Source organism: Parambassis ranga, chromosome 3 (assembly GCF_900634625.1).
Source record: "Parambassis ranga chromosome 3, fParRan2.1, whole genome shotgun sequence".
Classification (NCBI taxonomy): Eukaryota; Metazoa; Chordata; class Actinopteri; family Ambassidae; genus Parambassis; species Parambassis ranga.
In genome coordinates this window covers 19,136,042-19,160,808 of record NC_041024.1, presented here as the reverse complement: position 1 = coordinate 19,160,808, position 24,767 = coordinate 19,136,042, and the positions used below count along the sequence as shown (strand labels likewise).

At 40.5% G+C, this 24,767-nt stretch overlaps 3 protein-coding genes across 6 annotated transcripts in view; all 3 read left to right on the top strand.

Annotated features, from left to right (window-relative positions):
• tln2a (talin 2a) overlaps nucleotides 1–5,098 on the top strand; it is a 68,329-nt gene extending 63,231 nt beyond the window's left edge. For 2 of the 3 annotated variants that reach the window (XM_028401432.1, XM_028401433.1), the window contains exons 54-59: nucleotides 131–136; nucleotides 548–672; nucleotides 1,978–2,166; nucleotides 2,264–2,446; nucleotides 2,911–3,036; nucleotides 3,329–5,098. In XM_028401432.1, the coding sequence (XP_028257233.1) occupies nucleotides 131–136; nucleotides 548–672; nucleotides 1,978–2,166; nucleotides 2,264–2,446; nucleotides 2,911–3,036; nucleotides 3,329–3,457 (758 nt within the window). In that variant the 3' untranslated portion in view covers nucleotides 3,458–5,098. The remainder of the gene's footprint in view (nucleotides 1–130; nucleotides 137–547; nucleotides 673–1,977; nucleotides 2,167–2,263; nucleotides 2,447–2,910; nucleotides 3,037–3,328) is intronic. The other variant, XM_028401434.1, reaches the window with a different exon arrangement.
• Nucleotides 5,099–10,422: 5,324 nt separating this feature from the next.
• On the top strand, nucleotides 10,423–16,462 carry tpma (alpha-tropomyosin). Of its 2 annotated transcripts, XM_028401628.1 has the most exons (10): nucleotides 10,426–10,660; nucleotides 11,021–11,146; nucleotides 13,455–13,588; nucleotides 14,054–14,171; nucleotides 14,350–14,420; nucleotides 14,528–14,603; nucleotides 14,721–14,783; nucleotides 14,975–15,044; nucleotides 15,658–15,736; nucleotides 16,115–16,342. In XM_028401628.1, exons 1-10 carry the CDS (start codon nucleotides 10,547–10,549, stop codon nucleotides 16,116–16,118), a joined length of 855 nt encoding a protein of 284 aa, XP_028257429.1. In that variant the 5' UTR covers nucleotides 10,426–10,546; the 3' UTR covers nucleotides 16,119–16,342. The 2 variants fall into 2 exon arrangements, with proteins under 2 accessions (XP_028257430.1, XP_028257429.1); XM_028401629.1 differs by lacking the exon at nucleotides 15,658–15,736 and having other exon boundaries at nucleotides 10,423–10,660; nucleotides 16,115–16,462.
• Nucleotides 16,463–19,526: 3,064 nt separating this feature from the next.
• fbxo22 (F-box protein 22) lies at nucleotides 19,527–24,375 on the top strand. Its single transcript, XM_028401900.1, has 7 exons — nucleotides 19,527–19,710; nucleotides 19,983–20,115; nucleotides 20,449–20,536; nucleotides 21,021–21,119; nucleotides 22,390–22,542; nucleotides 22,631–22,796; nucleotides 23,190–24,375. The coding sequence occupies exons 1-7, from the start codon at nucleotides 19,580–19,582 to the stop codon at nucleotides 23,581–23,583; spliced, it is 1,164 nt and encodes a 387-aa protein (XP_028257701.1). The 5' UTR covers nucleotides 19,527–19,579; the 3' UTR covers nucleotides 23,584–24,375.
• Nucleotides 24,376–24,767: the final 392 nt, after the last annotated feature.

Below are 24,767 nucleotides of genomic sequence, written 5' to 3'. Positions count from 1 at the left end.
TTGCTAATAATCAGCAGTAGGAGTGCACTGATGACATGAATACATGAATAATTTGTCATGTAAAAGAGGAACAAAAATGATTCTCTTAAAAACCTCTTGGTAATATTCCTGTCCCCCTCTCTTGCCACAGATGGAGGTAAGTTAGCATTGTTGTCTGCACTGTGACTTCTTCCACCAGCTGTGAGCTGTTCAACACCCTCTTTCCTCAGCGTTAACACCGTTTTATTTAATCTCATCAAATCCAGCTGCTCACAGGCTTCTTCAGTACATAGTCACCTCCATCCATCATGCTTTGTTTTATGTGCCATCTCATTTCAAATAAATCACTCCATCTTCATTGCAGTGAATGGCAGTGTGTGGCCTTCATCAGCTATGCATGGGAAGTGGAAGATACACAGCACCTTTTTTTTCTGTGTGGTCACGGTGTTGTTGTTTTCTGATGATGATCACAGTGTGAAGCATGTTCTGTTAACACTGGCTTGTGAAGTGGTACTAAAATCCTGTTAGTCATTTAAAACTAACCTACTTGTGTGCATGCATGCCTCAGGTTCAGAGTGGGTGGACCCAGAAGATCCAACCGTGATTGCGGAGAACGAGCTGCTGGGAGCAGCGGCGTCCATCGAAGCAGCAGCTAAGAAGCTGGAACAGCTCAAACCCAGAGCCAAGCCAAAGGTGGGTGACTGACAGACAGCTGAGGGTGGAGTCAAGGATATGTTAGTGTCAGTCAATGTTGTTCCTGGAAAAGCTTTCTGTCTGTGTAAAGCTTTTATGTTTTAGGGCATTCACAAAAGTCTAAGTCAACTAAATATAAAGTTAAATGAATGTTTCTCCAGTTCTCCTGTTATTTTATGTGTGTATGTTTTCAGGCAGAACATGTATGTTCTTGACAGAGTTGTCTCTTTTCCTATAAGAAACACATGTTTACCTATTTGTATACATTTATATATAGCCTAATATAAAAGCTCAGGTTCTGTCTTTGTTATTAACTGTGGATTTGGTGCCATTTAGACTTACCTGCAGTTCTGATTGGATTTTTTACAGTGCACAGTATAAGCAGCACTGTATATTTGCTTTGTTGCAATAACTTGCTCTGTTTAAGTTTCAGTGCTGCACAGTTACTGTAACAAAGTTGTACTGTTACAGCTTGTTTTGTGACAAATAGAACGTCCGTCTGCCTCTTGTCTCTTTGAGTCCACCAGTTTTTTTTATTTGAACACCCCATAACAACCTGACACTATGTGTTTTACCAACATTGTTAGATATTCATGTCCATCACCGTTTCACCTTTGAGTTTTATCTCTGTTGCTAATACTCATTCAACATAAACTTTCTCTGTGTGATGTTATCTTCAGTCATGTCCCATTCTCCAAGACAACACTGTATTTACTGTGTCCTCCCTCTCCCTCCATCCATCAGTCTGTGCCACTTCTGGCTTAATCCTGTCCCCGTCTATGTCCTCTAGCTCCAAATCTAACCCCCCTGCCCTCCCTCCTCCTTCCCTGCCTGCCCCCACCACCGGAGGCCTTCTCTGCAGGGCTCTGTCTGATATGTTTGATATATTAGGTTGTTATTCAGTCCCAACTATATATCAAACATATTCCTACAGTGTCCCGCTCTGTCTACAGATTTGTGGTGTGAATGTGTTTGTGTGTGGGAAAGTGTGTATGTGTGTGTCAGGAGTGTGATTGGATGTCTGCTGCAGAGTTTTGTTTCTGCCTATTTATCAGGTGTTGCAGTTTAGGAGGATGATTTGTATCTGACCTTGAGGCTTTTAGAAGTTTGTTTCTTTTGAGTGTTTCAGTTTAAATCAGATGTAATATTTGATATAATAATATTTATATTAAATTTATAGTTTATTTATTAAAATGTTGCTACAGAAATTATCCTCATAATAAAAAGTGACTATAAAATTTGTAATAAAAATATCATCATTAAGGGTTTCATCGCATCTGACCAAATGGTTTCTCTCCCCCTCAGCAAGCAGACGAGACGCTTAACTTTGAGGACCAGATCCTAGAGGCAGCCAAATCCATCGCTGCAGCCACCAGTGCATTGGTCAAATCAGCCTCAGCTGCCCAGAGAGAGCTGGTGGCTCAGGGAAAAGTAGGCTCCATCTCCGAGAATGCCGTGGATGACGGACAGTGGTCCCAGGGGCTCATTTCGGCTGTAAGTGGTGCATTAAAATATCATTTTATGCTGGTTACCTTCTGCATCACAACTTTTGGCAACTTTCAATCTCACTTTCTTTAACACTCACTCTCAGGCACGTATGGTGGCAGCAGCAACCAGCAACCTGTGTGAGGCGGCCAACGCCTCGGTGCAGGGCCATGCCAGTGAGGAGAAGCTCATTTCTTCAGCCAAGCAGGTGGCGGCTTCTACGGCCCAGTTGCTGGTGGCTTGTAAGGTGAAGGCTGACCAGGACTCTGAGGCCATGAGGAGACTGCAGGTGTGTTATTATCTAGCAGCTTCTATAACCAGCCCTCAAAACATGTTAGGGGCCCCCATTAATATCTTGTTATTTACTCCATAATATTCTTGCTCTTTTATGCTACCTGCATCATGGAAAGATTCAATGTCCATAAATAAAATACTGTATTTTTATATCAATTTTCAGCTACTATTCTCTGGTATTTTGATTTAATGCTTCTAGCATAAGAACAAGATCCTTTGCACGATGGCCAGGCTCTCCCTAAGTTAGGGGTTAGAGCACAGTCATCCAGGAGGAGCTCAGAGCAGCTGACCTGGGAACATCTGGGGGGAGGTGGCCGTGCAGAGGGAGGTCTGGTCTTCCCTGCTTAGGCTTCTGCCTGACCCTTTATAAGCAGGGTCAAGAGAAGAGGGGAAGATGGCTTCTAATGTACTTTTTTTACTCTAAAGGATTGATCTTTTCTGCTTCTATTTATCCTCTAGATTGCTGGGAATGCAGTGAAGAAGGCCTCAGACAATTTGGTGCGGGCAGCCCAGAAGGCAGCATTTGACAAGTCGGATGAAGACAACGTTGTGGTCAAGACAAAGTTTGTGGGTGGAATAGCACAGGTAAAGCTCAACACTTATTATAATAAGCCAGTATACTGAGTGAGTTAATTAAAAAATTTAAACCCACTTTTCAAACACCCCCAGCTTCTACATTTATTTACATTTGTCTTTATTCAATAGAATATATATCTCTTATCTAATTGTGTCCATGTTAATGCATGTCATTATAAGGTTTTTAAATGAGCATGCATGGCCCAAATATGGACTGAAAGGCTTGTGAAAAACACTGTAATACAATAGTTACAATACTGTTACTGCTCTGAAGTAAACGGTTTCCTCTCTGTCTGTCCAGATCATTGCAGCCCAGGAAGAGATGCTGAGGAAGGAGAGAGAGCTGGAAGAAGCTAGAAAGAAACTGGCTCAGATCAGGCAGCAGCAGTACAAGTTCCTGCCCAGCGAACTACGAGAGGACAACAACTAATTTCTGCCGCATGCGTTTAAACCAGTGTGAAGAGCACGTCTGAATATGTGTGCGAATGTGTGCCTTTCTAATGGCACAAGTGGACAGGTTAGTGGCCCACAGTGACTTCAGATACTAATTAAACCAAGCAGCAAAGCCGAGGTCTGCAGCGAACACCGGGGGAAAGTCGCATACTTTCAAGATTTAAAATACTACTGCGTGGAACTGACTACTTCCTGAAAACAACATACAGATTGTGCTGAGGAACTTTTTCATGTTTAGCATAACGTCTTGGACTAATGTGAACCAAAATGTGACATGCTTAGGACAAACATCACAGCCCATATGCTCTCTTGTTTGCCCGCGAGCTAACAATTTCTTTTTCAATTCACAGCTCTTAGTGCATACACTTTAAAATGAAACCTTGATTGTACTGCTGTTCACGTCACATAGCCGTTTAAATGCAACATCACTCTCGGAGCAAAAAACATTTCAGCTTGGTACTCTGATATTGTATGAATGTTGGCACCTTAATGTTTGTCTGAATCATGTAAATCACTGTGGCACGTTGTGACTTTAATTCAGTGGCCGTTAAGCCTAAGATGAAGCATATTAGTGTTTCTTGGAGCAATGTGTAAGTTTCAATAATGCACAGTCGTTTTGGGGAATCTTCACTTAATGTAGACAGCTATAGAAGCATCTATGCCCTCTATTGTCATTTTTTTTATGCTGGTATATTTGTGGACTCGACATGCAAAATGTCCTCTTAAGATGCAACAAAGTCTACACGTCTGTCAAAATATTGGTGTACAGGCGCTAAGACTGAATGTCAAACAATATGTTACCATGTGAATGCTCTTTTTTTAAACAGGATGACATATTGTCATGAAGGAATATTTATTGCTCCCTAAGTATTTTTAGCAGAGAGGGTCTTTTTGGGGGGCAGACATAAGTCTCACTTAGTTGCTGCCACTAGCAGAACTCTGAAAGATGGCTTCCAGGCCAGACATCAGATACCCTCCTCACCTTTAAAACATCATTTTGATTCCTTACAGGTGTTTAGACCCACTGACAGTATAAACAGGATCTGATTGTGATGCAATAAGATGGATGGTGCTTTAGGGGGCAGTATTGGTTTCCTTTACACCATGCAAACCCAAAGTAATGATGCACAAGATGTGTTTTACTTTCAGTTTGGAGTGGATAGTTTATGTAAACCGGTAGATCATTTGTCTCCTACACAATGCAAGTTAGCAATGACTGGAAAGAAGACCTCAGACTTCTTGAATTAATTAAGTGCTGTGCAGTGGCACTACTTCTATGCATGTGCTTTGTTTGACAGTTTCTACTCCCAGCAGGTTTCCTTTGGTCCTTATGCTTACGATTTTCTACACTTCTGTTTTATTTTTCCAGCAATACAAACACTGCCAGGTATTGATTTGTATCAGTTCTGTTAAATCAGGAAGCAGCAAAAATTAAAATCTGAGAAAAACAAACTTGGCAATAACCTAATTTTAACAAATATGGAATGTTTTAAGTGAGTTGGATGAAAGCAAAGTGACTGCAACACTAATAATGGCTGCAGTCGTCCTTTTCTGGGTGCTCTGTGTGACTGTACTGAATATGCTACTTACTGCAATAGAAAATCCTTCTGTTTACCAAGTTTGATTGTAATGTTTGTGTTCCCCTGTCTTACAAAAAGCGCTGCGTTTTCAATATTAAACCACAGTACGTTGTAAGATAAGGTCCTGCTGTGAAAAATGCATGGTGTTGCGCTTCAGATGCAGAGTGATTAAGACCTCCACATACAGACAGACGTCAGTTTTGATGTTTTTGGAGGGGTGGATCTGAAATCGGAGGTGTGTTTTTTTTGGCATTATGTCTTTGTGTGTGAGTGAGGAAAAGACAAGGCAGGGAGGGAGGGACGGTCCACTGCTTACCAGTCATGTCCGTAGTGTTATTATTAGTGCCTTAGTCCGTAGCCCATACAGTGTCTGCTTAAGTGACAGCTTCACCTCATTGGTCAATAGAAGGTGCTGGATAAGCTATTGTTTGGAAATGTAGGTTCACGTCTGTGGGTATTTTTTTTAAACATTTATTGTCCCACTTATATAATATTGTGTTGTTCCTCTTAAGTGCTGAAACCAACCGCACCCCCTTTATCTCTCTCTCTCTGCCACATGCAAGGCCTTCTTATAGGGATGATGGAGGAACTGTCCACCAGTCAATAAAATGTGTTGCAGTTTAAAACGTACCATCAGTATATATATATATATATATATATACTGTATGTGTATGTTATAATGAATGAACACATTTTTGTACTGCATTCCATGGGCATGTACCACAGTGCTTCTAAACTATGACAGGTTTTAAGTCTGACAAACTGCTTTGTTGCGCATTATGAAGTCACTGAAATTTCATGGATGGGCCTTTTTTTGTTTTTTTCTTGTGCTTTTAAAATGCTTGGAACGATACATGATAAAACATCTGTCACCATTAAGACGTTGTGACGCATTTCAATGCTGTGGAGTAATTGAAGTGTTCTGTAGGTTTTTTTTTCTCCCTAATAAAATTAGAAAGTTACCACAATAAAGTTAAGTGATAACAAGTACAGTATAAAAGATATTTATCTGGCCTCAATAAAACTATTTTTTGTATTCACTGAAAATAAAGCATTTCAATGTAATGAATGTCTTTTGGTGGTCCTTGTGTGCTCTCTATTGTATTCTTACACACACATCCATCCATCTCAGGCTACCATACTATGTTTTAAATGGTTTTAAGTCTAGTTTTTTTCACAGTTTGGCCATTTCTTCCATATCAAAGTAATTTGTGTGTGAATTAAAGATGAAGCCTCACCTCGTACTTTATCTTAACACTCAAAACACATTGTCGAAAAATGAAACAATACTGCATCTAAACTTTCAAATGTTCTGCCATACCGTATGTAGTTACACTCACAAATAATCTCAGTATGAAGAGGTGAATAAAGCTAATACTTACCAAAAATAATGAATGAATAATGATTTTAAGTGTGAACTGAATTAAATCCCTCATAAGCGCAAATATCTGTGACCACATTCATGCCTAAACTTTACTGAAGACGCTGAGGTCATATCCTGATTCCAGCAGTCCTCAGTGAACTTAATATAGACTGCTAGACCAATAAAAAATGAGTTATGAAAATGCTAATGCAGCATAGGTGTCAATAGATGGGTGAGGGTTAATTTTCACTTTATTAATGCAGTAAAATGTAACAGAGATCACTGTTATCTTTTCATTGTAGAGTTTGCAGCGTGCTCAAACTGGACTCAGACTCAGTGATTCCACACAGTTTGATAAAGAGCTATAGTTTTATAAAGCACATACAGTAAAATTACACTGTGCTTGGTAAAAAAAACATGAGAGATTCTATTCTCTGTGTCCCCATGTATGATGTTTGAGCAGCAGTACTGACAAGATGCAGAACCACCACCACTTCTCTCTTCCCATTTATTGAATGGGCAGACATACATTCTGGCAAGCGTACATAATGTCTCTTTAAGTGTCTGTGTCAGTTTAGTGTCAGGACAAGATGGTATTTCTGAGTCAGCACTAAACCTGAAGCTATATTGAGTCCAGCCTACAAACTGAGACCCGTGCTAAATTTGTCTGGCACTAAAATTTGAGGAGGCAACGTCAATTACAGTGTCCCACCTGCTACTGGCACTGCTTTTAAACCTGGAGTCTTTTTCTGAACCATTTTCTAAAATTAAGGTTTAATGCACAGGTAGGTGAATATGCTTCAGCTACAGCATTAAGAGTGATACAAAATTTCAATATTGCTGAGTGTTATACACCTTCCTGAGAACGGTGGGAGCACCATTGATAGGACTTGTAACAAGAAGCCCCTTACCCTCGGCTGGCTGACGATAAGATAGAGAAACCCCTGGCTAAAGGGAAGAGGGCATTGAATTTAATGTGGACCAGCAGCTGATAGAAGACAGCTCATTCATTATTTTTATGTCCTAAATCTAATTATAATAAAAGTCAGAAAGCGGGTACAGTTACTGATGACTGCAGCAAAGCAGGGCTAGAAGGTTCATCCACTGAAGACAGTCGTGTCCAACATATGGCCTAGTGTCCACACAAACAGTTTCTCCAGGTTTTTATTCTTCACACCTGCAGTTGCTTTTTTCCCTATTTTTTTAAAATAAAAACATCAGTGTCAGATCAGGATGTTGCCTGTTTTACTCCACTAATGGAAAGTGACACACCAGTGGGACAATGCAACAAGCACTCTGCACACAGTGCTAATACACACTCATCACACTGATACTTTTTGCATGACCTCACATGAGAGCTTCATCAGGTTGAATCACTGCAAGAGATAAAGTTTGACTCAGAGCGATTGGGTGGAACGTTGATGTTATACCTCCCTGATTCTTTTAATTATTGAAGAGGACGTGAGAAATTCCAGTCTAGACATTGACAATGAAATCACAGTTTAATATTCTTGGCATTCCTGAACCTGCTTTGTCCCGATGGCTGGAGCCTACCCCAGCCATCTAAGGGTGAGAGGCGGGGTACACCCTGGACAGGTCACCAGTCCGGCATTGCAACATGATACAAAAAAAACAACAATAAACAAGAACAAAATGTTGATGACAAAGCTGTAATACACCACATTCAAAAGCAACAACTGTTTAAATATATGAGCTTCTTGGTGCGAGAAACATGGCCACTAATAGACAATGATCCCCTACAGTGAAATCAATTTCAGAGGTTTTTAAACTTCACATGTGGTTCTTTAAAAGGCTATAAAACCATTGAAAGAGGGCCGCGACCTTCACTGCAGGATAGGAATCTGGAGAATAGTCATGGTTATTTCAGTTTTCACACCTCAGGCTTTTTAACAGTGTGCATTGGGTACTATTCCTCTGAAGCAGCAGAAAAAAAAGACACAAGCTCATAAAGATACTTTACGAATGATTCACTTAACAGGAGCTAATTAATCCAGAAAGAGGTGAAACAATGTGCAGCAAATCGTAAAAAAAGTAATTTAATACCAGATTTAGTCAGCTGTTTTACAAATAGGGGATCCAAATCATTTTAAAGACAGAATCCTTGTATTTGCAGTAAGCAAAGAATGCATTTAAATGGTGTCAAGTGTAAAATGGCCCAGGAAAGGAAACTAGTCCCATTTATCTGCAGTTACACACACTAAGCCTGCACAACAACACATTTCACATCACGAAAATGTCAGTATTTATTGAACAGTCTATGCCTAACTTCAGCAGAAGTAGTTTCAGACCTCTGAATCAAAGCCCTGACCTAATCCAGAAAAATCGTTAATTGTTGGACAGGTACGATGTGGTGATGTTCGTCTCTTCATCTATCCAGGGTGCTAGGGTGACACGGATTGCGCCATGAGCCTCTCTGATCTCTGTATATGACTGGCATGCCAGGCTGGCTGCTGAACCGTCCACAAAACACATGGCGGGATGACAACACAGTGACAGCTGACTGCCTTAAAAAAGCCCCACAGGAAGAATATCATGCCAGACCACCAAAGAAATCAAATGTAAAGAGTAAATCACAGAAAACAAGACTCAATGCACGTGTAGTAAAATTCAATCTTAAAACAAAAGTATTCATTTCCAAGTACTTTCTTGTTACATTCTTTTATCCTCTGAGTGTTCACACCCAAGAAGCTATAATAAATGTTTTATCAAACAGCTGGTGGAATCTAGTAATTAGAATACTTGTGATTTATTGAATACATTAGCAAAATTGGATATTGGCAGAGAAAGAGATTGGGCAAAAAGTCACTGCCTCATGTCTTCAAGTCAGTAAAAGTAGGAGTGGCTATGGGCCGTGGACAGAGTCCAGCAGGTGCTGCTCAAGCAGTAAGATCCCAAAATATGCACCCACTGAAGCACAAGCAAAACATTAGGGACAAAGAAAGACATGAGTGAGGACTCCTCAGATAGAATCAGAATCAGAATTTATGGACAAGAACAACTGTCTATTGACTTCTTTTTGAATCTTCTTCTTGTGGTGCAGTGTCTCTCCACAAAATGAGCTAAATTAGTCAGCAGCACAGTATTCTTATTCAACCATCCACCGGTCCTGACTGAAGGTTGAATGTGACAGCTGCGGCTGTGCCAGTGGCCCTGTGAACTGATCACAGAGGCGCAGCGAGGGGGCTGTTGAAATGCCAAAGCTCCTGTATCTTTCACTCTGCACACCACTGTATCCACTGTGGCCCATTTGAGACAGAGCTCTCAGGCATGTATTAGCTGAGGGAAAAGTTGGACGGGCTTGATGATATAACTCTGCTGAGAGCAAAGCCTATCTGATAGCTGCTTGGATGTTGAACTATGTTGTGAGGGAGCTGCTGAAATGATCCCCGCAAGACAAACAAGCCATACTTGCTAATATGACACCCCTCAAAGGGAGAGGAACTTTCACAGGGGATTATCCAATCAGATATATTTGTTTTGTAGGGATAGCATTTGATGAATGAACAGCTATTGTAATTGATTCAGTGCTGACCTGTGAATGAATAATGAAAAGGTGTTACATTTTGAAGTAATTGTTTATTACATTACCTGACATCCCTTTATCTGTGGATTATATAATGCCTTCTGTAAATGTAAGTTTACATTGAAGTTATCATTCTGGGTTATAAGTGGATCATTATTCTCAACATGTTTTTCCTAAAAGACCCCCCTCAGAGGACTACTACCTCCTCGAGTCTTGACACTCTACTTCCACTTGAAAGGTGTTAGAAATAGGAGTGGACGTCTTGGTGTGAGGGGGCTGTGCCTTCCTGACGTCCGTACCCCATGTATAGTCATAGAAGTGGTCAAATGTCAAGGAAGAGCGAATCAGTGAAGAGATTCAGAAAAAAGACAGGTCCCACGTTGGCAAACAGCTGCAGTCGTTTCCAAAAAAGTATTGGGTATCCAGTATCTGCCCAGCCAAAATACATATTTGACTCACTACACACTAAGCGAGCTCGCACTCCAGCTTGGCGTTCAGTGTGGTTCAGACGCTCCGATCCATTCACTCAGTTTCTTTTGTTTTTGGTTTTTGCGGAAAAACCCTCAACCCTAAACAGCCATGGATGCCATCAAGAAGAAGATGCAGATGCTCAAGCTCGACAAGGAGAATGCCTTGGACAGAGCTGAGCAGGCCGAGTCAGACAAGAAGGCAGCTGAGGACAGAAGCAAACAGGTTGGCATCTCGTGTGAAACGCGCTCCGCTGCTTTTACGCACCGGTGCCAATGGCACGATGCGCACGGCGCTGCATGGCTCTCCAGTCTGAGGATGTGTTTATCTAAGATCAAAACAACATTCAAAAAAAATAAGATAACTTTTCTTTTGTGATGTCAAGTTACATCGCATTCTGTATGGACAATAGTAAAAAGCCAAAAAAGACATATTCAAGAATGCCAGGCTTCTACATGTTTTAGTAGTAATTGTACATAATGGCTTATATCGCAGCACAATAGGCTACATGCGAGGTGTGGTGTTAACGTGCCTGAAATGATCTTCTACATGTAAGTAATCTCTTGTCTTTACTCTGCGCACCAGCTTGAGGATGACCTGGTAGCACTGCAGAAGAAGCTGAAGGCAACTGAGGATGAGTTGGACAAGTACTCTGAGGCCCTGAAGGATGCCCAGGAGAAACTGGAGCTCGCTGAGAAGAAAGCCACAGATGTAAGTTTTAGGTTCATTAAGGCACAGACTGATGGATTAGGCTCCATCCATAGGGTCCCCTCACGAAACTAAGATTAGCAACCCATAGATTGCCCATAGATTTAATCCAATGCTTCAGTTATGCAACAATCAAACATCAGAGGCGTGTGGCTGCGTATAGATGAATATATGGATAGTTAAATTTAGCTCTTGAGCTGTATATGGTAAGGTCACAGCTCACTGGCTTACCAGTACATTCCACAACCATTTGGACGAATCTGAGGACCAGTGTCTGGTTTCAGTCGGTCATTTTACAGGCATATTTTGGCCTGTACAATCCTTGACAGATTTGTGGTCCTGCTGGTTTCAGTTGGTAGACTCCACAGTGATGGCCCCACCCGGATGAAATTACCAGTTTATTGACTGCGTCTAATGTTATATCAATTAAGACTAGTTAATTAATTAAGATCAGAAACAACATGTCACCAAGACCAATACAATTAATATAAAATAAACATGTTTATAGTCTCACTGATGGATTAACAGTGCAATAAGAAAAACAAAACAAAACTGGGCAGCAGTTTAAAATGAAATATATAAATTAATTTATTGCAGCATTTAAGTAGGCTACATACCAAAGTACAATTTTAACGTTTTTGTTACATTGTAATTTTGCCCAACAGATAATAAAACAAGTTTTGAACTACAACACATTATTAAATATTTTTAATAGGCCTAAAGCAGTGATTACCAGCCTTACACACTGCAGTGTGTACCCATGCCCACATTTCAGATGTCTATGAATTAATAATTTCATAATAATCTCAAATGGTCCAGTATCTCAGAAATAATCAAATGATCTGATGGCCCCCTGATATATATTGTCCTTTTGTATAAAACTATAAATAAGGCAGTTAAAATGTAACTGCGGTAGATTTCTGTTCTTTTACTGAAGTCATTCTGGACTTTTAGTTGTTATAACTTTAGTAAAGCACCTGAGTACGCCCAGAACAATTTTCAGCAGGGAATCTAAACTGTATGTTGCTTTACTGACATGTTTTTTAATATATATTTTGTTATTGTGTGTGATTTATACACAGCAGCAAAGCCTGCAGTGGCTCAGGGCTACCTCAGCCTGTGATGTTTGGATTTTGATAGGGTCAGCTCAATTTAACAGTAGGGGATGCACTCAAAATAGCACCTTAATTGTATAGTTATATAGCAGTCAACAACTATAAACAGTGACATGAAATTGATTTTACAGAACTCTATATATTAATACAATTCGCATATATGAATTCAGTTGATATATTTATATATTTGCGAGCAAAATAAGTTACTTCCGGGGTTGGTGGCACGTCCCAATCCTCATCAGTGGTTGATTAAAGGAGGTGGGGGCAGGGATCAAACGCGCCGCATCTCCAAGTGTGTCTGTGCGTGACTTCGGTGAGGTAGCCCGCACAGAGCCAAGAAAAAAACTAGCTTAGCTGAGGCAAACAGAGCGAAAATGGCCGGTGTGAGCTCCGTGGAAGCCGTGAAAAAGAAAATCAAGTCGTTGCAGGACCAGGCCGATGCAGCAGAGGAACGAGCAGCGTCCCTACAGCGGGAACTGAACCAGGAGAGGAGTGCGAGGGAAGCAGTAAGCTGCTAATGATTTAAGGCAATTAGTCCATAGGCTGCCGACGGCATTAGAAGTAAATCTGGTCAAAAAGCGTGGCTGCGAGGCCCAGCAGAGGCTGTTTATGCTAGAATACAGCCAGGTATTAGGCAGACGAGTTTGAAATTAGCCCTCTTTAGGATGTGAGGAAAGGATGGGTGGATGAAAGGGCACCACCCGGTACCTTCCGAATAAACAAACACAGGCTAGCTACAGCAGCAGCAGCAGCAGCACAGATCCTCCGAGATAAAACCATCTCCTGTGCCACTAGCGTGTTAGGGCACAGGGAGCTGCTTCACCCCCCTCCAAAACACCAAACTCTAGCCTCATTTTGTTGCTAATTTATTTACAGAACAAGATAATTAAATCATTGCGAGGCAGGAAATTGCAGAATTTACTAGGAAGAGGAAAGTGAGGATGGAAAACAATGTAGCATTTTTCACGTATAGCATCTTTCAGGTTAAAAAATTAGAAGAAGTAAACCATCCACTGTCTGCTGTGTTTAAAATGTGCACAATAGAGCCTGCATCCCTCCCTCGGGCTCCTCCTAACCCATCCCATACTCTCCAAGGACAGCATGGGATGGGTTGGGAACCATGCAGGCCTGTATAGCCACATAAAAACAAGCTGTAGGAATAAAGTTGATTTGATTGTGCTGTTGTGCTCTCCTAGGCTGAGGGTGATGTAGCTTCCCTGAACAGACGTATCCAGCTGGTTGAGGAGGAGTTGGACCGTGCTCAGGAGCGTCTGGCCACAGCCCTGACCAAGCTGGAGGAGGCTGAGAAGGCTGCTGATGAGAGTGAGAGGTGGGTATATTACACCTGCGAAACGGAGCGCACTTTAAGACACTCATACTCATATGTTGTGTTGCACCGGGAAAAATACAGCTATAAAGATAGTTTTATTAAATGATGAGATAAATAAAGCACTCAGGATGTGATGGAGCTTGTAACACCTGTAGTGTGTTTCAGGACAGCTGTTGGTCTTGAGTGTGGATGATACAAAGCCACGCTTTGCCACAGTTGTTGTCTGGTGTTTATTTGTTTTAGACCACACACATACTGTCCTTGTATTCATAGTGTTCTCTAACACAACCTGGCAGACAAGTGTGTTTTTGCCCACTACTCTGTCTATGAAGCCTCTCAGAGACTTCTGTCAAATCTGTGTGCACATAATAATAGTGGTTTGTTTTTGTTAGTTGTTAGTGTGTTAGTCTACTGCTGTTCTGTGGCATCCTCAACTTAACTGTTGTGTGATTTTCTTTCCCTCAGAGGCATGAAGGTTATTGAGAACAGGGCAATGAAGGACGAGGAGAAGATGGAGCTGCAGGAGATCCAGCTGAAGGAGGCCAAACACATCGCTGAGGAGGCTGACCGCAAATACGAGGAGGCAGGTTTCTCAGCTGTTCACCCTGAACTTTGAGCTTAGCATTTTCTACATTGTTTTACTGACAGCTGTCGGACGTAAATACTCTTGTTGCTCATAAATAATGAGTAAAACTGGAGTAATTGTGTCTGCATTGGTGTGTGAAACCAGTACTTGATGAAACTTGGTGTTGTGACTTCAGGTGGCCCGTAAGTTGGTGATCATTGAGAGTGACTTGGAGCGTACAGAGGAGCGTGCTGAGCTGTCTGAGAGGTAACAGCCTCCCTTGCTTCTCAATCTGAGATTTTGGAATAGTGTTTTTTTTTCTCTGCACTTTTCCTACTGTGACATGTTTGTGTGATCATTTCATAATTCAACAGCAAATGCTCTGAGCTTGAGGAGGAGCTGAAAACCGTGCAGAACAACCTGAAGTCTCTGGAAGCCCAGGCAGAGAAAGTAAGATCACTGACCAGGACTATGTTTTATGACGAATAATTCAGTTTCAGCCCTTGAAAATTTCTTGTGTATTATTTTGCACATTTGCCTTACTGTACCCTTTGTATGCAACTACAGTACTCACAGAAGGAGGACAAGTACGAGGAGGAGATCAAGGTTCTGACAGACAAGCTGAAGGAGGTGAGTTGCTTGTGAAGCACCAATGAAGCATTTAGTAAATGTAAATCCTTACTTTATGAAAGTGGATATGACTCATTAGTTGCGCGTATTATGCTGACCATACTCGTGTTTTATGGGTTCTGTTGAGCTGTGGTTAGCAATGTGAATGTCTTAATGGGACTTGCTAATGTTCGTTGTATTCCTGCACTCAGGCTGAGACCCGTGCTGAGTTCGCTGAGAGATCAGTCGCCAAGCTTGAGAAGACCATTGATGACCTTGAGGGTATGAATGCTTTACAATGGTTTTTACTTATACTTATACTTATAAAGGAGTTTTTCTATCACTGAATGAAGCAAATAGAACCCTTAAATTGGTCCTTGCAGAGTCTTCTAGAGTTTGTAAAATCATAACACAAACACTACTTTTCTTTCATTTTTCAAGGACTCATAAACATTAGTGCAGTGTGAGGTTATTTATCTGATCAGCATGTTGTTAAACAGTGCTCAGGACAAATATTTGCACTGTCAGTTGTCTATGGAGGGGAGAAAACAAAGCTGTGATCCACAGAGGCTGGCGTGATATTATTCATGCTGGCACCTACATTTCTCACCACAGTGCAGTTTGGCATTCTGGTGTAGTGACTATACAAGGCCAGTGAGTCCTGAGCGGTGCTCGCAGGGTCACGGAACATGTGAGGCAGTTTCTCAGCGACTCCTCAGGAATCTGACACATCATCAGCAGCTGTTCATTCTCCCTTCCTATTTCTGTCCTGCTTCTTTCTCCTTCAGTTTCTTTATTTGTGTTTTTTTCCTTTGACTTTCATTCTCTGACCCTATTATGTTTTTTTTCTCCCCGATCCTCCACTTCACTTTTGATAATAATTAATGCACAATAGATGAGCTGTATGCCCAGAAACTGAAGTACAAGGCCATCAGCGAGGAGCTGGACCACGCCCTCAACGACATGACATCCATGTAAATCACCACATGCTTGTTTCTGCTCAGTGCCTTTAAACACCCTAACAACCAAATATGCAGTAGCTCCCTCTTGTGGCATGTTAGTGCAGTGACTTTTACTAGACTAAATTGTAAGTAGTAGATTTTAATAGTTAATCCTTAAGTGTGCGTCTAACATTAGGTTGTGCTTGGTCTTTTTAAGTGATTTAAATCTGTTGTTTCTCACCTTTTGACATCAGCAGGTGGTTTGATAGTTTATGTTTGTAGTCTCTCATACAGACACATTTTCCTGACTTTTCTGTCTTGGTCCTGCATCCCCTTCTCTGTTGCTGCTGCATGTCATTTATCCTTTTTATTTCTCCCTCCAACACTTTTTTCTTCTTTTTTTTCCCACAGCTAAATTTTCACACCCTTCACTCCAGAAGCTGGTTGAGCACCATCCTTTCTCTCCTGTGCAGCGTTGCCCAACTTTCTGTGTTCATTGTCTCTGTATTATTTTACTACCCTGCCACTACTGCACATTGGGCCATCGCTGCTGGCATCCATTTGTCCATCTCTCATACAGACCTTTGAGCCATATTGCTTTATGTAAAATAAACATTCTTCCATCTGTGTCAGCCCTTCCCCTTTCTCTTGCAATGTTTCTTTATTTCTATCTGTCCCTTCCTTTTTTTGATCCTTGTCGTCTGTGTTTAATTTATTTTGCTGAGAAGCTTTTGAATAAACTCTGAGGCTCCTCTTCCACTCACTGTTCCCTTTTCTGTGTGAGAGGACTCATAGATGGCATTATTGCAGCGTTTCTGTTATTTTATTGAAGCAAACAAGTGTTTTTATGAAACACGTCTGTCCTCTCAGGTGATGGTTAAATATTAAGTAATTGATGTCAGCAGATGTTATCTGCTATGAGAGTCTGTTATGTCTTGTCATATAGGCAGCAGTGTCTGAGCAGGTTTGGCTGTGACAGTGCAGTATATGACTCAAACATCTTATCTTTATGCTCTGCAGCCTCTTTATTAAGTTAGAATCTGTAGGAATTGCTCTTATTTGAGTACAAATGAAATGGTCACAAATAAAAATCCGGAATTCTTTAAGTGATTTTAAATCCTTAAGATTCTAACTTTGTAGAAGCATGACCGTTCTGTTGTGAGAGCTTTATATAATTCTCCAGCAGCCTGGCTTGATACACCAAATCTACTAATTTGTCTGCTTGTTTCAGGCTTCAGTATCTCTATGGTAAAAAAAAAATCGGTAAAAGCTACAAAGGAAAACAACAAAAAGCGGTGTGTTTAACTCTTGGTAGTTACCCTGAGTTTACAGTGGTAGCGGTGAGGTTGGTAGTGGAACACCTGTACTGACTCTAGTTTTCAGCTAACTCTTTGTCTCTTGTACTAACCTGCTTTCTGTCTCTTTCCCTTTTCTCTTACCTGCTTTCTGACTGTCAAGACCACCTATACAAGCAGCTTGAGAAAAACCGGCTTCTGACCAATGAACTGAGAGTAGCCCTAAACGAGGCGTAAACTGGAACGGGCTTTCACTTATGCTTTAATTTCTATGAATGTCCGGGAATTTTGTCATGACACTGTTAGGGGGGAAAAAAGATGATACACAACGGTGTGTGACACACTGACACAAAACAAGCAATGCTCTCAACAAACAGGAATACACATGAAGATTGTCACATAACGCATGCTCAAACAGCAGTTTTAAGTTGGAGTTCAGACATCCTCAGGTTTGGAAAGGAAGGAAAATTCAAAGATTTATTTTCTCCAGTATGGGCAGGGCTGTAGCACATGGGCCCAGGTGGACTCTGCATTGTGCAGAGGGGGTGTACTAAAGGCTAGAGAGGAGTTGTGTGAGGCCCACAACTAGAGAAAGCTTCAAATATTACAGGGGGTCTAGAATTGGCTCAACTGCTTGAAACCAAAAAAAAGTTTCAACAAATGATCGACTATATACTGCAATCACAAGATGTGAGGTGTTCTTCTGTATGAAAACCAACTAGCTGGTTGCTCTGCCTTTTTAATTTTTTTTAATTTTGTGTTGGATTAACAAGGCATAATGTTTGTAATGAGGTTTGTGACTCTGAGATCCTCCAGAGCAAATCCAAGGAAGCGTTAACATACTGATCAGGAAATCCTTAAAATACTGAAGACTCACTTTATTTAAAGCTTAATGGTAGCACAGGAGGTGACATGTAGCAGCAAGAACATGGGGCTTTTGAATAACAGTGACCAGCTTGAACCACTCTGAAACTTGCTATATTTGTCTAAAAGCAAATGGGGAAAATTACAAACCGTACAATCAAAATAAAGGCATCACGATAGTAGGTATAACTATGGAGGATAATGAATGTCAGTGATGGAAGGGAATGTTTTTTGATCAACCTAAACCTTCTGCCAAAGGTTAGCACTTCCTTTGTTTAAACTACAGCTTCAGTGTAACATTTACAGCATGCTTTAAAGATGACATATCAAAGTAGAATGTGCATTTGTGGCATTGTAAGGCGACTTCAGGATGTTTAATTAGCCAATTAATTCAGACCTGTTACTGAGGTGGAGTTTGAAACAATATTCAGCAAATGTTATGTTTTGTCTGCACCCGCTGATTTGTTTTGATGGTTTTAACTGATGTAATACTATATTAACAGATAAACTCACACATGCTACAGAAGAAGGCCGGACAGTAAAGCAGATGCTGGATCAGACTCTAATGGAGATGGTTAACATTTGACCCAGCTCTGTTCCTCTCCCCACATTGCTTCAGCGCTCCTCTACAGACGTAGAGTGGGGGCTTGTGTTTATACATCTCATCTGACCTACATCACTGTGTAGACATAAGCTCTACACAAGGTAGCAGAAAAAGTTTGTTACAGCTCATCTACACTGTTACATGTTGTATTCAGAGATCAGTTAAATCACTGTATGTCTTTAATGGTTTACATGTGTATGTTGGGATTTTGCACTTTTTTGGGGGAAATACTGCACATAATCATTGTGAATGAAGCCATAATTTAAGCAAGATTATGTAAAAGGGACTTTTATTATATGTACTTTTGTAATGTTGCATGTGTGTCATTATCTTCGACATTATAAACATTTGTTCCATGTCATTGTTTCTGTAAAGCAGAAGAAGAAGCTTCAGCACTGTATTCACTCTTCTGTTATGTGGGATTATTTTATAAAATCAAATTTTGATTTTGTTTCTCCCATTTTATCTTCAAAATGTGCAAATCTTGAATAAATGGTTAAGTCAAATTGTTTACTCATTACAAATTCTCATTTGTTGGGAAAATGTTGCATATATATATATATATATATATATATATATACCGTATATATACCGTATATATACCGTATATATATATATAAAAAGGTTGACTTGTTACTGTGGCTGTCTCTCACGGACTGTAGCACACACATGAGTTTACGAGTTTAGAATGCACAATATAGTTGTGTGGTAAGTATGAGCATGTTGGTGTTCACTATTGATATTTGACTCCACATGTAAAAAGTTCAACACAGAAGTATTTGATGTTAAAATGGGAAGTATAAACTTTATACTATAAAGTATTTCACAAGGAAAATGAGCAAAGATTTGATAACTGCCTCGAAACATGTCCCTTCTTGTATATTTTGTAGTATATATTGTTTTATATATTATATATATAGTATTATATTATATATTAAATGCCCAAGCTTAGCAATTAAGGCACTAGCTGTTGGGATCAATAACTGCTGCAGCTCCTCCTCGCCACTAGGGGGCAGTGTCGCCTCATGCATCTCGGCAGCGGTGGAAGTGCTGAGGTGAAAGTTCGAAGCTGTGTATCCGTTGCTGGAGATCACACGGCTTGGAGAGTGAAATATGTGCGAAAATCAGGAATTTGTTGATTGTTTGCCAGACAGCAAGGCTGCATATGTACTCGGTAATGTTGCGGAAGTCGTTGAGCGTATTCTTACCTTCGTACCAACCAAATCTCTTCTCCGGATCGCGAGGTAACGGAAATGTTTGTATGCTAAACTGTAAATTTAGCTAACATTCATGGCCGTCGATTATAAAGGACACTTACACAACGATTAGAAAGCGAAATCGGTATTTTTCTTTTTAAAACTAAAGCTTATAATTGTCACCTGCCTTAAATCTAGGGTTACTTACTTTTAGGTGCTCAGTTTTGTTTTTGTCAGAAGTGTAAACAGATAAGATAACGCTTCCTTGTAAAGTTCCCAGTGTGCTAGCAGGTGAATCTGACTGTGTTTGCTCTTATCAGTGTGTGCAGATTATGGAGAAACTGTGCCCGCAGAGTGCTCAGGACTCAGCAGCACCTGACCTGGGTGTCGGCTTGTGGACCCTCCACCACAGGGGTCCATGCCCTCTACAACATCCTGCCTGAAGAAGTAGAGGTGAGGAAAGGTGTTTCACTGACATTTGAAAGAAATTAGGCACTATCTTGAAAACACTATGGACAGGACTTTGCACTAATTGATGAATCAGTTTTCTCTCATACACTTCATAATAGCCTGGCAGGCTTTCTATATAGCTGTTGAGTTTGATTAGCGGGTAATAGGTGTTTTCAGGAACTGAAAAAAAAACATTTGTTCGGTCTTCACCTACTTTTTGTGTTTACTTTTTCTTCCAAAACAATATGCTAAAGAGAATATTTTAAATACTGGCAAAAAATAAATTAAAATCAATAAATCCTTCACAACATGTGCACTTTGCTTCTGATTTTTCAGAAAGTGTTTCTTCTGCCTAAAACTGTTCTGGCAATGGTCGACTGTGATGCCTTCAATGGAGAAGGTTACTGCTACAGACAGAGTAACGGTTGGTATATACTATATGCAAGTTAAAATTTACAAGCACACTTACACTTACACAGGATAATCAAAGAAGGTTTAGAACAACCTTATTTTTTGAATGGCTTTGTTAGATAATAGAGAGAGAAGTAGCCTGTACTAACAGTGAAATTGCACCCTAGTTTGTTTTAATTGCATCAACCTGCCAAGTGTGAACATACCGTCAGTGTCTTCTGTCTCTATGTTAAAGTGAGGCCCTCAGTGAGTCTCTACTTAACAGCCAAGTAACTTATAACTTTAGTTATTTTGCACTAACAAGAACAGTCTCTGTCTCTAATAAACTGCATTTACAGTGTCACCAGCTTTGCTTTTTATTATCACTTCACTTTCACTTTTACTTCAGTACACAGCATCTCTGGATCATTCACAAAATGAATGTGAAAATGATTAGATGCCTAAAAGGATTTTCCATATCAATGGCCTTAATATGTCTTTTTTTAACTAACCTGAAGGAAAAAGAAGTCGTCACAGTCCAGACAACGTTGAAGAACTGAACCTTCTCTTCCCCAAAGGTTGTGACATCATGGGCATTGCTGCACCAGGAATAGTCTGTGAGTCTTCCCCTTTTCTTTTTCGCTCATAATATGTCTTTCATAAAGAAGGAAAATAAAATCTTTACCACAGAGTAGCTACACACAGGAAATCCTGTAATTTGTTATAACATACAAAAATGCCCCAAAGCTATAATTTTCTGTGTGGCCTTTCATATGTGGCCTCCACTATGGTGCCCTGGAAGTGAGAGCTGACCATTTTTAAGCATATCTAAGACCTTTCAGCAGAGAAAACTGTAAATCCACACTGCTGCTGCTTAGTTGGAAAGCACCACTGGAGGCTGGAATCCCTCTGCCTCTCCCTCTCCCTCTGATAGATGGCCTAGTCTGCCTGCTGTTCTGCTCCCCATTTCTCCATATACTCACAACCCTCGGGAGAAGTGACTCTCCATCAGCCATGTTCTCTTTCCTCGAGATGATTGCTTATCAGGCTCCCCATCATCTGTCATGTTTAATGGCAACCTCGGCTGTTTGTGATAACGCTCACACAATTTGTGATATTGCAGCTCTGGGTCATGGCAAGGTCACCGTGCACATCTAATTCAGCTAAATTAAATCTTTAATAGGATAAGGTTGAGCCTGTAGATATAGATTGTAATGGGTTTGACGAGTACAACTAATCACGTGTGCATGTTAGAGAAGTTGTGACTGAGCCTGCCTATATCATGATCATTGGACAATTACAACAGTATGTAATTATAGACAGTGCAATGTGTTTCCTCATGCTAGCTTGGTAGTATGTTTGTCTACTGCCTGGTGAGTGTGTGATCTTGCCATTATGTCCTGGGTGGGACATCACATATTGTGTGGTCTGTTTTGTTGTGAAGCTCCATGGGCCTTTTGCTGATGAAGTTATTGTCTTGTTCAATATTAGCACAATTCTCACCCCAGCTGCAGTAACCACTGCTGCTGCTGCCAAAATACCTTGAGTGGCAGTTCCTCTAATAGGCACTAGATGGCGACTTCTAGAAATAAACTATACCACAAATCAGCCTCTAGTTTTTAAATGCAGAATTAAAACTTGCTTTCTGGGAGCCCCGCAGTTCATTTTACCTGTGATTGTTTTCTATTAAAAGACTTTGTCCTTGACATATGTCAGTCTTAACAGCAGCATCTGCTGTGTCTGTAGGTTTCATAAGTTACACTTTTAACTAAACAGAGCTGCTTATAATAATTGACCTATAAATTTAAAAAAAATGCTTGAACAAATCTGACCATGTATGATATTATATATAGTTTTATTGAGCTTCATGATTGGCTCTCTATGCAGTGACGCCCAGCGGCTCTTACTCCAACCCTCCCCAGGAGTACCAGGATGGGGAGGCTGGCTTTGCAGTCATGTTCCCTAGCACTGAGGGAGTCCACATCAAGCCCTTCCACTTTTGTAAGAAGACCATCTCCCCCACTGCTCTGAAGGAAGCAGGTGAGTGTGGGCTCACAAGTCATTCTATAATATAAACTGAGAATGCAGAAACCTTCTAACCTTGTTTTTGTATGTGTTATCTCTGCAGGACTTGTTGACAACACAGAGCTACGTGTGGTGCTGCTGTTTGTCTATGAGGCCTATAAATCTGGTGGAGCTCGCTTTCTTAATCAGATACTAGAGCCGCTGGCCAAGAGCAAAGCGCTGATCGCTGGAGGGCTGGTGGAAAGTGTCTTCACTCCTCCCAGAACCTGGTGAGTTCATGTCTTACGGTATATTCCTGATCTGTTTGTGGGAAACATTAGTAATAATGGTTAAATACAAAAATCTAAGTTTTTTTTTTTGCAATATCGTTGCAAATACCTGTCATTACAGCATTTTGAAGCTGTCAATCAAACACTCAAAATCGGTGTGGTCAAGGTGACTGTCAATATTAAATGCAGGGAGTCTTGTCCCAAAGCTTTGGAAATATATCCGCTAGTGCCTTTAAAAAGTACTTCTGAAGTTGGAAATATCTTTCTTCGTCACTTATCTCTTCTGAATCTGTGCTCATGGAGTGTGTTTTGAGTTTGATGTATAATGGCAATGTCTGACATTATTTTCATTGAACACTGTGCTGACATTTTCCATCATCTCTCACTCTGTAGCTGTAGCCAGGGTGCGTACGGTGTGGTGGGCCTGGCACTGAGTGGCCCTAAGGTGCAGGGGACATCTGTGCTCTTGGACCAAGACATCAGCAGTGCGAAGGCAGCTGAAGCCACAATTCGGAGGCTGAAGGCAGCCAAAATTCCAGAGAAAAACACGCTGGGGTTCATGTTTGCGTGCGTTGGAAGAGGCCAGAACTACTACAACAACCAGGCCAATGTAGAAGCTGATGCTTTTCACAAGGTGTTCCCCAACACTCCACTTTTTGGCCTGTTCGGCAATGGTGAGATCGGCTGTGACCGAATTGTTAAAGATGACTACACACTGTGCGACACAGACACGGACAGCCTGCAGCATGAGTACACTACCGTCATGACCCTTGTCCATCTAGGCTGACAGTACTGTAATAAACAAAGAGGAACAAAGATTGTCCATCACACAGTTGGAAACAACAAACATTATGTACAGATTGTTCATAATATTGCTGTCACCATTTCTGCTTATAAAGCAGGAAAAACCCTTTAGCCATCAGTGTAATGGCAGCATGGGAAATTAAATCCCTTGGAAGCTGTGCGAACATAGCTTCAAACTAGATTTAGTGAGAGTCACACATTAAAAAGAAAAATTCCATGTAGCTCTCTTGTAATATATATTTGTGTATATATATTTTTTCCCCACATTTCTAACATCTTCCAAGCACATTTTGCCCTTTGACATTAGCATCATGGTCTGTTTGCTTTGCAGGTGAGTAAATTAAACATGCTTGTATCTCAAGCTTTTTTGTTACAGTTGTTGATTCAGCAACAGCACTTTTATTCTTGTGAAGTGAGAGGAGTGTGGTCCTCCTTCCTCAAAATCAAGATAATCTTGATTTGAATGCTCTTCCTCCCTGTGTGTAAGTTGTACACTGAACGGTTTGTCTTATCAATCAAACGAATACTTCTGGTATCGTATCTACCATACTTTCTGCCTCGAGCTGGGCTTCAGTCTTCTCAGCTCTTGTAGATTAAAGGGAAAAAAATCACCTATTTTTCAAAAGAAATTCCAACCAAAAACCTTCTTTCACCTCATGCTGTTCTTTGTCTCAATGCAGTTTCTGATTTCAGGAGTGAGGTGTTTGGTGTTTAGAAGAAACTGAGGAGATGTCTCAGATTACTGTGTACAAATAAATGCATTTTATTTCTGTCATTAGATGTTACATTTGAGTATTATTTGCTAAGCTATATGCTTTTTGATATTTTTCTCAGAGGCCTTTATAGCATATTGGCAACATAATCCACGTATTGCTACACTCTTAAGATTTAATGTTAGCCCGGTCATTTTGAATAACAGAAAGACACAAGGTGCAATCTCCAGTTAGTTTATGTGTTTTTGGTTAGTTTCTATGTTAAAAATGATCTCTTTACTGTAATTGCAACAATGATTGTAGCGCCAATGGATGTTTTTCAAGAAATTCCTTTACCTTATAGTTTTTTTTTAAAAAGAACTTAAAACCTTTTTAAACTTAGTGTTAGTAACTCATTCAACGAAGTAGTTTTGATGCTTTTGCACTTTTCTACATGTGCCAAATCAATATTTGT